This window comes from Anopheles funestus, chromosome X (genome assembly GCF_943734845.2).
Source record: "Anopheles funestus chromosome X, idAnoFuneDA-416_04, whole genome shotgun sequence".
Classification (NCBI taxonomy): domain Eukaryota; kingdom Metazoa; phylum Arthropoda; class Insecta; order Diptera; family Culicidae; genus Anopheles; species Anopheles funestus.
In genome coordinates, this window is record NC_064597.1 from 5,116,455 (window position 1) to 5,130,883 (window position 14,429).

The 14,429-nt window shown below is 40.4% G+C and overlaps 3 protein-coding genes across 5 annotated transcripts; 2 read left to right on the forward strand and 1 right to left on the reverse strand.

Moving 5' to 3' along the window:
• The first annotated feature begins 681 nt into the window (after positions 1 to 681).
• On the forward strand, positions 682 to 8,321 carry LOC125773708 (coactosin-like protein). 3 transcript variants are annotated; one of them, XM_049444421.1, is made up of 3 exons: positions 682 to 1,102; positions 6,071 to 6,394; positions 6,474 to 8,321. In XM_049444421.1, the coding sequence occupies exons 1-3, from the start codon at positions 1,052 to 1,054 to the stop codon at positions 6,588 to 6,590; spliced, it is 492 nt and encodes a 163-aa protein (XP_049300378.1). In that variant the 5' UTR covers positions 682 to 1,051; the 3' UTR covers positions 6,591 to 8,321. The 3 variants fall into 3 exon arrangements, with proteins under 3 accessions (XP_049300378.1, XP_049300379.1, XP_049300380.1); XM_049444422.1 differs by lacking the exon at positions 682 to 1,102 and adding an exon at positions 5,182 to 5,642; XM_049444423.1 differs by lacking the exon at positions 682 to 1,102 and adding an exon at positions 5,764 to 5,899.
• Positions 8,322 to 8,777: 456 nt separating this feature from the next.
• On the reverse strand, positions 8,778 to 10,357 carry LOC125773070 (28S ribosomal protein S29, mitochondrial). The gene is made up of 2 exons (XM_049444293.1): positions 10,174 to 10,357; positions 8,778 to 10,108 (listed from the first exon to the last, which is right to left on the reverse strand). Exon 2 carries the CDS (start codon positions 10,048 to 10,050, stop codon positions 8,851 to 8,853), a length of 1,200 nt encoding a protein of 399 aa, XP_049300250.1. The 5' UTR covers positions 10,051 to 10,108; positions 10,174 to 10,357; the 3' UTR covers positions 8,778 to 8,850.
• Positions 10,358 to 10,640: 283 nt separating this feature from the next.
• LOC125772758 (phosphatidylinositol-3-phosphatase SAC1) lies at positions 10,641 to 14,021 on the forward strand. Its single transcript, XM_049444178.1, has 6 exons — positions 10,641 to 10,755; positions 10,972 to 11,063; positions 11,138 to 11,587; positions 11,675 to 12,408; positions 12,480 to 12,758; positions 12,831 to 14,021. Exons 1-6 carry the CDS (start codon positions 10,724 to 10,726, stop codon positions 13,014 to 13,016), a joined length of 1,773 nt encoding a protein of 590 aa, XP_049300135.1. The 5' UTR covers positions 10,641 to 10,723; the 3' UTR covers positions 13,017 to 14,021.
• Positions 14,022 to 14,429: the final 408 nt, after the last annotated feature.

Here is a 14,429-nt window from a genome sequence, read left to right on the forward strand (position 1 = left end):
GTAACTTGTATTACTCTCGAACTTGTATTATCCTGGAATCATCCATAAGCCCATTAGCGCGTAACATAACTTGAAGAAGTTCCCTGGAATGATAGTTAAGGTGATAAATAGTATTTATAAGGCATCATAATATAGGTATTTGAATTTGAAAAACCTATGCTAGTTTTGACAGCTGTGTGCACGAAATACTAAAATTGACAGTTTGAGGTTAACGTTGTGGATTGTTAAATTCCCGTAAAAAGTATTATGGAAGTCTACCAAGTAATCAGTAAACTTAAATAACTCGCCGCGACTTATGAAACAGCTGGTGAAGGACAGGAGTGAGCATATAACCTGTAATGATGTAAAAACCAAAGGGCTGTTCAAAATGGCGCCCTGCAAAAAGAATACCTACCATCCCGCCAATCTTTTTGGTGCAAATGTGTGCGTAAAGGGACGTGCGTATACATAAAGAATACACCCTAGCAAAAAGAAGAAATAAGAGACGCACATTTGTTTGTCTCTTTCTTTCACATACATCGCAGCGGTAAGAAAATGTACGGAGTTTTGGAACCTGTAGATGTGTTTGTGGCCGCTTCATTCAGTGGTGTGGGTGTGACGAGGTGAATGCACTAAAGACAAAGCGAGAAAACAAGAGATGCAATGCTTCGATTCTCCCTCTCACTGATGGGCATACGAAGGCAAAAGGTTTACTTGTAGGCACGTGTAAAATTGTGTACAATTTTAGCGCACGCTTTACCGTCAGTCTCTTTCGGAATTTGTTGTCTTGCAAAGCATAGCGAAGACTGCCGGTGCACTGTATCGTCTTTAGTAGGATCACTGTTTCCCGTATTTGTTTATGTGTAGCGATCGTTGCTGGAAAGAAAATACGAAACCAAGGGTGGCAATTGCATTTTAGTGTCGTCAGTTCTATTTGTTTTGGCACTGGTGAAAAAAGGTGAAATCATACGACCATTTACCCAGCCCTCAAAAACGTTTCAATAATCTCCAACACCGTCGCTGGATTAATCACTATCAATCGTTGTACGTGCGAGCGTTTCCCAGCAGCAGTATGTCGGATCCGGTTGAAGTAGAGCAAATGTCTGAGACAAAGCCCCGTAAGGTAAGTGTCGGTGCAAATGTGATAAAATTTTTGCTTAGTTCCCCAAAAAGTGTCACACCTCGGAAAAATGCACTTTCTACGAGGTGTGCGAAAGAGAAATGCAATCGTTCCAAGGAGACTTCAATATCTTGAAGAATAGGGACTAAAGGGCATAAATGATATTTCAAAAACGCATCTCCACAAGTCAGATTTTGTGCTCGTTCGCTTAAGAAGATGAGCTCCTGTGCAGTGAACGTAATCGTCATACATATTTCCAGCGAATTTGCCATTCGCTCGGCATTCTTCAACTGGAAGAAAAAGTGATATAAAGGGCACAGCGCTGATGAATCAGCTTACACTTCTCCCGGTCGAGCAAATTCTTCTTCTTCTTAATCGGTACTAAAACCGTTGTGCGGTCTTTTGCTTCCTTGCCTTTTACGGTTTTAGCGATATCTGATTTGATATGTGACTCACAGCCGGTTAGTCATTCCTAGCGTATGAATAAGCGCTAATGGGCGGTATTTTATGAAAGCAGCTAATAATAAACACTATTAAATGAAATCGAATAACAGCAAACCAAAAAAAAAAATCGATCATTTGGGGTATTGAAACGCCTGCCATCTAACTGTTGCAGGCTGTAGTTGTCCATGGGCACCACAACTCCATCTTAAGCAGGAAAACAAGTTCTCAACGAAACGGTGCAAACCAGCACACGTGTAATGCAGCCTCACCCGGGAGTCTTCGTTGAGTTTCGAGCGACTCGTTTTACAATAAAGGAAGATGATGGCTTCATCCTACTTTCTGCCACTTATCCTGTCCCAACCAGTGGACCAGTTTTTTTTTTGGTTAACGCATGTACTTTTGTCTGATAAAATTAGTCATGCCATGAATTGCGATATGTGGTAAACAATTTATGTTTAAATTTGTTTAATGTCCAATTTAACCGGCTTTTGGGGTTTTTGCCAAGAATTAGCTACGAGTTAACAAACAGACTGTATTTTTTCTGTGTTTTTAAAAGAGGAAAAAATCAATATACTTATTGCAAAGTTTCTAATCAAGCTCTGAATGCTTGATTCAATTGGAAGGTAATTTTGAAATCGATTTCTGCTTAAATCAAATCTGCTGACATTGATTTATTTATATTTGGCCATCATGATTGGGGGGAATATACAACGCCCATTGCAATGCACAATCACAATAAGGAGATCTTTAAATTCATTGGATTTTAGACACATTTTGGGCAATCCTGGGAAGATATTAATTACCTCCTCAAACGTAGCAAAAGCGCTAACTTAAACGGTCTTGAGTGAAAGGAACCTTTTCGTCCAATTTTCCGCAATTGAAGAAATGCTTTACGTACGTCCAGAAGGTACAAGTCTCAAGCAAAGAAAGTGTTACAAAATCGTACGATTTTTTCCCTCCCCTCGCGTGTGTCTTGCATGTGGGCAATAAATAAGAGGTTGTCCTAAATTCATATTGAATATCAAGCAACCACAGGGCAACATTGTGGAGCCTAGAGATGGCCCCGTACGAAGCACCATATCTTTCAGATGATTTCCTTTACCAGTTTTTTTTCCTTCACTCCGTTCCATTTTAGAGGCCCAATTGGGGCCAATGGCTCGTCGAAAGAAGAAATAACACAAAACACACCAAAAAATGTGCGCCCACGCCTCTAATCTGTTTTCTCGCTTTTCTTCCCCTCCGAAGATCCGAGATAGTTGGGCACATCGGTGCAAGTGCTTCGCTTCGATCGCGTGGATCTTTTAAATGCGTGGAGGATAATTTCACATTTTACTTAATTCATCTCGTTCCTCTTTTGCGGGCTAGGAGAAAGGGTCGTTTTTTTATTGTTGTTGTTGGTGTTTTTTTTTAGAAAACCAGAGAGTTTTTGGAAACTTCGCCAGAGGTTGGAAAAAGGTAGCGATAGGTAACTGTATTTTTGAAATATAGAGCACAAGCTAAGCGAAACGCGAAACTCGAAAAATGAAGGAACGTGAAAGAGAAAGACCTAGCAAACCAACGAAAAGAAAAAAATGCATGAGGCACGAATGGAAATATGCACATATGCTTAAAAGCTTCCTTTCTTTTCGCGTAAGGGAGATGGTTAAGATTGGGTTTTTTTTCGCTGGTTTGTTTTGTTAACCCTTGAAAACATTTAGCTTACGGTGACGATGAAATATGGTGAAAAACGGAACGCGGATGCAATTTTCCAATGACATGTGTTATATAATTGCCAACGTGTTCACCCAATTAAATCTCACATTGGTTGGAACAGTATCGCAGGTACCCAGGTTTGATTATAAGATTAAAAACCCCGAAGCAATCTTTGGTTGGCAACCTGTCAAAAAGGAACTCCATCCATAGCTTCATAAAAAGGTAAGAAAAGGAAAGGTGAAAGAAGCATAGGCAACGGTTCTTTATACAGCACACCGGTCAGGCACGAGTGCCCTACGGTAAAATCGATCAATCCACTGTTTGTACGGTACTCTGGAACGCCGAATATACTATTTTTTGGACGCACCAATGACTTCCCCGGGTAAAGGAACTTTGGGCAAGTTCATCAAGATTACATCTTTCTTTTTGTTGGTAGTACTCTAGACCAGGTGCGATGATCACCAGATATTGTCTGAGCGGTGTCAATCGATGTTTTAAGCCGCTAAACCAAAATCTACAACTCTTTGGAGCACTTGGAGAGGAATGAATGGGGTGATAATGAACAGATGTTGTTGCATGTGTAAGGGTTTGTGAATCATTTAATTTATCATGCTTTTTGAGCTCTATTAAGACTGAACGCAAATGCTTTCTGGTGATTAATAGCGAGACCCCAACCCTAACATTATCCATCACACGTGCAAAGTAAGTTTCTCAAGTAATCAAGTACATTTGACATCTGAAGTATATTTGGCAAATGAAAACGAATAAAAAAAAGAAGCAGTAGTATAAGCAAAATATACGGCCATATCTCTCATGTGCGTGTATGTGCGTATCAAGATGTACGTGCAGAAAATGGGAAAAATGTATGACGTAATCAAGTGTTTTCGGTATCAGTAGCTGCAAGTAATGTACGGCGACTTGTAGCGCCAAATATGGCCGATTGCAAGCAACAACATTTCAAAGAATATATATGGTTCATGGCCGGAATATGGTCGACCACAATCGCATCGCAACAATGTTTCAAGGATCAAGGCTGCGTAATGGTTTGCTGCTGTGATCGTACCGTGTGTGCGCCTGTGTTGGTAAGAAGCCATGACATAAAAAAACCGGTCAAGTAGCTCATTGAGACGGACGGAAAGTAGACAGAATGTAGCAGGCAAAACGGGTGGTGTTCAAAAGCATCAAGGATATTTTCAGACGTGTTTTTGGCGCACGGCCACTGTGTCCATAACCGGATGGGATTATGGACACCTTTTCGTACTTCGACTGCGTAGGTTAGCTGCGAAATCTTCCAATTCCCAACAAAATTGGAAGAACAAATCTAAACTGCTTGTATGGATGGTATGGTTTATCCGGTTGGGAAGATGAAAATTCGGCTATTCGGATGAAGATTTTGCAATGTAAGCCGGAGAATTGTGTTTTGTAAATTAAAAGCCGGCAACACCTTTAACTGCAAGAGCTATAGCATCACTCGTATATCTCAAATCAGCGTAAAATGATATGCAAAAGAAGAATCCCATCCCATGTGTGATGGTAGGGAAAAGATTATCCGAATCGTTTTGCCAAACAGCCTCACGGTTCCTCGGCATAGACGTTAGCAGAGCAAAGAAACACATGAAGACACGCTGAAAGTAACGCGTTCTTCCGTGATTTTCGCGAATATTGGAAGATGGTTCTACATCATCAAGAAGAAGCAATTGAAGCAACAACAAAAAAAGCTTAATGAAAAATTGTACAACTCTTAGACTACGTTTTCGTTCCTGTTGTGCCACTGTGTTCATGTGTATGGTCCAGCCACTGACTTGCGAACCTTCTTTTTTTTTTATTTCCGGTCGCTTAATAGCCGCTGACGTCAGTTTCTGCTGCACGTTTGCTGGCAATATAACGAAACTTCATCAACACACCGGGTTCGCCAATCGTCGATTGATCGAGCACATGTAACTGTAATCGTACGACTTGCTAAGCTTACTTGCTAATCGAACATTAATTTCCTCTAATTTGGAAATACCATTGGAAAGCTCCTGGGTTGGGAACAAAATAAAATCGCGCATAAGTTGTGGTGTGACCGCTAAAGGTTTTACAAATGTTGTAGTGAATCATTGAGTTTTACATCGTGGAAATATAACGCTGCAAATATAGTTACTGCAACCTGTTAGCTTCATTCTTTGCCGTGGAGGATACGTGATGGACTAGCGTTACCTCTATCATGGCGGCTCAAGTGACAGAAAAAGGCAACATACGAATCACTCCGATAAGCTCTAGATGAGTGGTTAAAAAAAACATATATGTTACAAATAGCGATACGAGCTGGCATTTCTGACTCTGATACCCGTTATCTTGGTGCCCCTGCAATTCCGATCATCAACATGGGTGCGGCATGTTTGCAGCTTTAGGCATTATGAATCAAGTGTGTAATGTACTTTAACAAACAAAAAAATGGATTGCACCATTCCTTTACCATTTTCTTTGCCGTTTTTTTGTTTTCTCTATACATTCAATCTTCAAGTAGATTCCTGTGCCTGTCTTTTAAAGGCAAATAATCGACAGTCAGTGCTGGGCCCTAGGGAGAGGTACGCAGTTATTGAGTACGACACTGCCCAGTTTTTTAATCAAGTTGAATCTTATTTTGACATTATTTAAGTGTTTTTGTTTTGCTATAAAAAGGTATAAAAGAAATACTAAAATTATTTCTTAGTAATTTTTGGCGCCATTTTTTTTTTTGAAAATAAAATCTGTACCTAGTAGATATTTGTTTACGGTCTTTAGAATTTAAGATATCGGATTGAAGTTTATGCTATAATTCAACATCTTTTCTTCAAACTTCTTTTCTTTTAGATGGCATTACCAACTTCCCTAGATAAGGATGCTATTCGCGAAGCGTATGAAGATGTACGCTCGAATCTGAGTGATCACGAGTGGGCTGTGTTTAAATTTGATGGTTTGAAGATCGTCTGTTCCGCCAAGGGACAGGGCTTCGATGAGTTCTGCAGTGAGTTCCATGACGATGAGCGTGCGTTCGGTTACATCCGGATACAGATGGGTGACGAGATGTCAAAACGCAGCAAGTTTCTCTTCCTGACCTGGATCGGACCGGAAGTAGGTGTGATGCAGCGCGCCAAAATGTCCACAGACAAATCTATCATCAAGGATGTGATCAATGTACGTGCGTAAAGTAGTAGCAACTCGCACCGCCTTATGTTAATTCTCTCTCTCTGTCTCTCTTTCATCCCTTCCGTAGAACTTTGCCGTCGAGCTGCAGGTGGAAACGAGCGTTGATCTCGATCTGGAGATGTTTAAGGCACATCTGAACAAAGCTGGCGGTGCCAACTATGGCACCGGTGTACGAGAGCTGTAAAAATAGCACACGCCAAACGATTCTGGTGGATACAGGCGAATAGAGATGTAGCATGCGGGTGGATAAGAGGGATGCTCTAAACAAATCGCTGTAGAATGTGATCTGTGCCAGACGGCTACTGCCTTTGCCATTCCATAGATTCACGATTCAATCAACCGAACCCTTTTAGGATGTAGTGTGAACAGGTTTATGATAATACTCAGGCCAACTTATAAGGTTAATGGTTTGTTTTGTGATAACAACACACTAGTAATTCTGATCATTCTAAAGCAGGTACGAGTAAAGTTTGCGTAATTGAATCATTGTCTCACTACTGCAGAGGAGAGAGAGAGAGAGAGAGAGAGAGTGAGAAGTGGAGTATATTCGGCGAACATTGCGGAATAGCGTAAATTTCCTTTTTCGAGCCCGTCAACATGTAGAACTTAAAATGAATTATTTAAATATTTAATTTTACGCTTACTCGCTTACTCGTACATTTTGTCAGATAAATTATTAAAGTGCACTAACAATCGTTATCATTAATATTATGATTGGCCTTGAGCATTATTTTAAACTTCATTTATTTGAACAATCATTTGTCATTCACCGCACCATATATTTTTTTTTGTTATTGGAAATTGTAACAAGAGTTCGTTTATACCAATACGACCAGCTTTAATTTGTATTGATGCTAGGTTTTTGGCGCAGACCATGCTTTCGATCGGTGCTCGACACTGGGGGAAATTGTGATTGTGTAATATGTTTCAATGTTAACTTCAATTTGTTTGATTGGGACAAGATCCCCTAACGGGTTGTTTCGATGTAATTTCAAAGAAACGTGCCTTAAATTTTATCAAATGACAAATCAGGCATACACAAAATTTGACTAACGTTACAGGAACATGTACCACAAAAACACTGGTCAGGTGGACTGCTTCAAATGCGAGGTTAGAGAAAGCGATTTACGGAAGGAAATACTTGATGTGTAAATTTAGGAAAAAAAAACCCAACCTTGTCTCCTAATTTTCGCTATAATAGCTATACATGTAGGAAAGAACAAGATGACTGATAAAAAAAATTGGAGAGACAATGAAATAAGCTCGTACGCATAAAAAACTTGCAACTTGATATTGAATTCTGGTCATACAGCGCTTATCAACTACATTGAACTGTTTGCATAAACAGTATTATACATAGACACTGTTCGAAAAACTTGGAAACCATCGTTTGGCATTGAGATATAGAAAACAATGTGATTTAGTTTGATTTGTTGAATTGCACAAGTTAAGGTTTATTCAGTACTGTTCTACGGTTTGTTGAATGTTTCAAAATTTCGCAAAACTATCACAACGCATCAAACCCGGCAGCATTCCATCCCGAGATCTAGTTGGTTGTTTTCCGCAGATTTTTAAGTGCATAGAATTGATTAGCTTTTCTGTTAAGCTACCGTAGCTGTTTCATCGTTTATATTATTAAAATCATTATTCTGCGCGTATCAAACTTGTTTGAAAGTTATTTCTCTACTGCGTTAGCTAAATCAGACCAACTAAAACAGAATATTGCAATATAATTCCGCTTTACAACGCCACTGATAAGAACAATTGAAATGAAATCAGAACAACGAGTGTATGTTATTATTTCTACAGACTGAAGAAGAAGAAAAACAAAACATTTTCATTGTGCGAATGTGTAATGCCGTTACTGCTGTGACAACCGAGGCAATTTAACAGAATAAAAATATGTAACCTTAAACATTATCTTTTGGGTGCTTAGTATGGGGGTTCTGACGTTTTAGTGTACAAACGTCAGTCTACTGACGTTTTAGTGCATTTTCATGCGTTTTTGTTCTATTTATTTAACATTTGTCTAATTTAAATTTCGATCTGTTTATGTTTTTTTCAGTACGTGAACTTAATGCACAAAAAAATAATTTTGCCACAGGGTCGATTTCATAATAGAAAATGATAGACCTCTCCTACATATAGCCAGTTCATGAGGAGCTAGGAACCTTAATATATTTGGTACACCTAGTACACGGGAGAGACTTCCCAGTGGCGTGGGTCAAGTCTAAGTCAAGTTATCAGTTAAAAAGAAATACGAAAATAAACGTCATTAGCAATCTATGTCATTTTTGTGTGTCGCTTTAACTCAAAATTATGTGTTTCCTTCAATAAAAATTTGATCTACTATAGGAATAGAACAATCAAATTTATTCTTTGATAATTTTTTTTTATTGAAGCAACATTAATAATCCTTAATTCTGAACTTACCCTTTTCTATCCTACAACGAGGCACAAAGCTGCATCAGCTGGTACGGATTCTGACAACTCAACATTTTAAGTTCATCATCAAATCCCAGCTCAGTCGTTTGAATCCATTTACGCTCCAGATAGTACTGGATGCAGCTGTAATATTCAGCATCATCATACCCGACAACGCGTACGGGCACAAACGGATCAAGATGCTCAAAGCACTCGCGCGAATCAATCACCGATAGCGGAGGTTGGGAAGATATGTTCTCCACATCCGATGCGTTAGGCTGACTTTTCGACTTATCTTTAAACTCTGCCACCATTTGGTCAATCGTTACCACGCATATGCCATTGTTCCAGTCGTTGCGAGTGATGCTGAGGAATGGATCCGTCAGCGTGAGCTGTTCCGGCTTAACACGCGCTTTGTTCTCGGTTAAAAGACGCGTGTACGGTTGAAAGAATGCATTGAAACCATCGATCAACACCATCGTACGGGCACGACCGGCATTCGAGTGTTGCTTTAATTCATGCAGCAGTGCAGCAATCGCATCGCAGGAGAACTTTGCTCGATTAATACCATGCTCGACGAGGTCCAGCAGTGGTGCACCTGCCGGTGTTATTTCGCGCTTTGTCCACACGTAATCGCGGCTCACCGTCAGGCCGAGATCTTTAAGTAACGATCCATTCTGGCTTTTAAAATGCAATAACCAAGCAGCACCGTCCAGCGGTAAATCAATGGCACCCTCTTTTGTGGTTGAGTTGGCCGTTTCTTTAGCACGCTTCATCCAGTTCGGCACCCAAGGAACGTGTATCAGTACGTATTGCTGCTGGAATCCGTAGTGTAAAAGGTGAGCTAACGTAAGCGATTTGCCGGCACCATCCTCGCCGTATAGCACGAATCGATTAACCGGACGGTTGAAGTCAGTGCGCTTTATGTACTCTATGATCTCGACTGCTGGAAGACGAACCATCAACGAGCATTCGTTGAATGTTTTAATCTGCTTTTCGAAGCTTTTTGGCAGTCCACCATGGCCAAACACCTTTTTTCGTACATCTATCGGTATGGTATAAAACCGGCCAATCGTTGTGCGTTGATGGTTGGCCACGGTCTGCTCGGTTGTGCGAAATTCGTCCAGCTTCGGTTTTATTTTAGTAGTAAGTGTGGCGGTAGCACTGGCCGTAATCGTCGAATAGAACAAACGGGCTTGGGGCACCATGTTTCGTATCATTGTGGGACAGAATGAAGATTATAATAGGTGTAATGATGTTTCTTAAACCGCGAATCGCCTGAAGAATTGTTGTACAGGAAGAAAATTAAATGTGTGTACATTCGAGTTTATTTGCATAATTACCTTGCTTCTCTGTATTGACTATCCGGAGCAATATATTGGTAAATTCATCTACAAAGCATGCAATTTATAACCAAATCTTTTGATAAACAATTAGACCTCTCGCCTATTGACATTTCTCAGAAAAAGAATTTGTTTTTTTACACCGCATTAGATAACAGCAGGATGGGAGGTAAGTTTGTCAAACAAACGGCGATGGAATTGTTCTGTATACATCTTGGTAGTTTGTACAGTACTGTACACAATAAACAATGTAAACGTTGAGGACGCTGTCATTTGCAATTTGATTTCACAGTTAGCATTCATTTCAGCTTTTGTTTAGTTTTATTAGTTTAACTGTGGAATCAACTAACTAACATTATATGTAACTAACATATTTCTGAGTAAGTAAATAATAAGTTAGGAATCAGTACCGCAATATGTTACCTCTGTTGTCAGTGTTCCAATTCATCGAACTGTTGCCTAATCACACCTTTTTTATATGTATCGCCTCGTCTCTGCTCGTTAAACGTCAGCTATTTTCCTTGCCTCATTATCGTACGATCAGGTTAAAATGGATTTACGAGTTTTCTGTGATATGAATTTGTGAGTTTAATTTAGCATAAATCTAAAATGTTTCGTGTGTATCGCAAATAGTGCTGCTTCTAGTAAACGATATATGCAAAGTTAGACACGTTGGTGTCTTATTTATGTTACGTTTTTATTTGCGTCAGCAGACGAAACAATACTGAAGTTGACGGCGTTGCAGCCCTTGTTTATCGTTTCTTACACTGAGTGTTTTTTTCTTTCACTGTTTTTCAGTTACATTACACCGGACAGGTTCTTCATTGAGCCTTCCGAATCGGGTCAATTTGTTATCATCGAACGTCCAAACGGAGCGGTATCATTACACAGTATGTATTTCACTAGGGTGCTTTTTTTGCTTTGATTCTGTACATTGATTATTTTTTACTGACATCTTTTGCAGCCTCGGAAAGTAAAGAACAATTGCCGATCCACGGTTACGAGTTGCGTAAAATATGTGGGGTGCTTGGTATGGTTCGGATGATCAGCGGTTTCTACCTAGTCGTGGTAACGCATCGCATCTTCATCGGTCTTATCAATGACGAACCGATCTGGCAGATGGCCGGTTTTGATCTGATTCCACTCACCCAATCGCTGACCCATTTGAGTGAAGCGCAAAAAGGACAGAATGACATCTATCTTAGTATGATGCGCCAGGTGCTGGATACGCCCTTCTTCTATTTTTCTTACGGCTATGATCTTACGAATACAATGCAAAGGAATGGTAGCAGTGCCGGTAGCGGCGACAACGTCGGCCTGTTCATGAAGAGTGATAAGCGCTTTGTTTGGAACATTGGGCTGTTGGAATATTTCCCCCAGCTGCATCGATACATTCTGCCCATCATTCACGGCTGTAAGTAGTACAGCAAACGCATTACTGTTATGTCATACAATCACTCTAAATAATTCTTTGTATTTTAAAAACAAATCTTTTTTGTAGTCGTCTCTATCAACGATGTGACCATAAACGGACATTCACTCAGTTGGGTACTAATTTCTCGGCGCTCTGTGCAGCATGCGGGCACGCGATTGTTTTGCCGCGGTATAAACAGCGACGGTGAAGTGGCAAACTACGTCGAGACGGAACAGATTCTGATCACCGGACAAGATCGTGTGTCGTTCGTGCAGACACGAGGCAGCATTCCGCTCTTCTGGCAACAGACGCCCACACTGCAATACAAACCACGGCCACAGCTGCTAACTGGGCGAGACCATCTGATCGCCTGCTCGCGGCACTTTGACGGGCAGTGCAAACTGTACGGTGCTCAGGGCTTAATCAACCTGATCGATCACAAGGGAGCGGAGGAGGTGCTAGAGAAGGCATACGATGCGACTATCTCCGCACTCGCCAATCCACTGCTGAATTACGTATCGTTCGACTTCCATAAGGAGTGCAAGAAAATGCGCTACGACCGGTTGAGTTTACTAATGTCACGGATCGCTAGCCAGCAAGACAACTTTGGCGTTTATCACACGAGCCACCTGGGGCAGGTGTACTCCGTCCAGAAAGGTGTTTTCCGCACCAACTGCATCGACTGTTTGGACCGAACGAACGTCGTACAGAGCTTAATTGCGAAACGTAGTCTTGAGCAATCGTTGGACAAATTGGGCATTTTCAAGCTAGGCGAGAAACACATCGATCCGACATCCCAGTTCGAAGCCATCTTTAAGGCGGTATGGCTGATGGTCATTCCCATCTTTCCACATTGCATTAAAATATATTTCTCTTTCCCAACTTTATACAGGTTTGGGCTGATAATGCGGACTTAATTTCGTTGCAATATTCCGGTACGGGTGCGTTGAAAACGGATTTTACACGTACAGGAAAGCGCACTTTCCAAGGATTGCTTCGCGATGGGCTGAACTCCTTAACGCGCTACGTAAAGAACAATTTTTACGACGGTTTTCGTCAGGACAGTATCGAGCTGTTTCTAGGATCGTATCGCGTGAAAGAAGGTGAAGGTTTGGATTTCCCTTCGCCACTGAATGCCTCCGATGCAACCGTCGACTGGAGGAAACGAATGGTAATGTATCAAACCTGTTCTGAAATATGAAATGAAACTATTAAAACTGTATTGTAACATTCTCTCCCACAGATTTCGACCATGGTTTTGTTTGAGATAGCGGTGTTCTTCGTAATTTTGCTCTATCCAACCGAGTATAGTCTCAAAACGGGCGTAATGTTGTTTGGTTGGGGTATTGTTTTTGCATTTACGCAGCGGTTCTTTGTAAAGCATCGAAATGATTTTGTGGACTGGCCGAAACTGCTTTCAAAAAAGTAACTAGCCGGCGGGGGTCCTTACCTGCCCGGGGAGAACTGGCCTTGTACGACGTAAATACGTACTACACAATCGTGTGAAACGGCGCGGCAACAGCTGGATATCACCGGAATAGCGGTTATGGGCAACGAATGACCGGCCAAATATGTCGTACTTTTGTCGCATATGCTCGGTATGTTGGATGGAAGTCGCATTGTTTGATGTTTTTTTTGTATGTTTTTATTTTATATATATGTTGGACGGTCCCGATGGTGTATGTGATAAACGGTGCCGCTTCCACATGACAGGACCGGGTATCAAATCCCATCCAGACCGTCCCCCCCCATAGCAAGGGCTGACTATCCGGCTACGTGGTAAAAATAAGTCTAGTAAGCCAGAAATGGCCGGCATGACCTTAGAGGTCGTTAAGCCAAGAAGAGAGCGAGAGAGAGAGAGAGAGATATGTTTAAACACCTTGAAGCTTTCCTGTTATTGCAACACCTTTTGGGCTAGGTTAACAATGGAATATACAAATAAACTGTTCTATTTGCTACGATGATCAAGCAAATGTTACAGCATACCGCACATTAACGGTTAGATACGTGATTTTGGTATGCATCAGGACGAAGGATTGTATCTTAGTGGTGTTGGTTTTGTTTACAGAGGGCTTGATTCTTTCGATCCCGTATACCCCGTCTCTATTGCACGTTTAGAAGTTTGACGATACGGATACGGTACCTTGAAACAAAAGAGCGCTTCACGCTATAATACACACCAACTTCTTTCAGCATCAGGTTCAATAATACAACTACAACACACTTCGTCTAGTCCTTCCTTTCATATATATTAAAATGGAGATTTATTCTTGAAGATAATAATTAAAAATTGCATTCGGTGCATATGAAATAATACAATTATCGACACAACAGAAGAATCGAACACAAAAGTTTCAATCATTCCTTGCGTTCTTAATGCGATAGTGAGAAATATCAATAATAAAATATTAGAGTAATATAATTTTCTTCAGGATTGCTTTAATTTATAATTCATGTTACAGACACACCGAATGCTTATTATTGCACATCGTGTTAATATAAATTATAACCAATACCAATGCAACATACATAACAATCTACTGCATAATGGTTAGTTTAAGTAAACAAATTTATTTTTACTTGATTTTGTTATAAACTTTGTTTGAAACACATAACTTTATTTAGCCCAAAATTTGTTAAGACTTCTTGCAAAAAATGCGTTACGTAACATATGTAAACTCAGCAGGGTAGTACATTTGGAATTGATAATAAAATCTTCTCATGCATATAGAAATGACTAATTTATTTAAACTAACGCACAAGAATGTTATATTGAATCGATCTTAACTATTAAGTTGTCAGCGTTGTAAAAACCGGAACGAGAAAAACCGGTTTTTTCTAA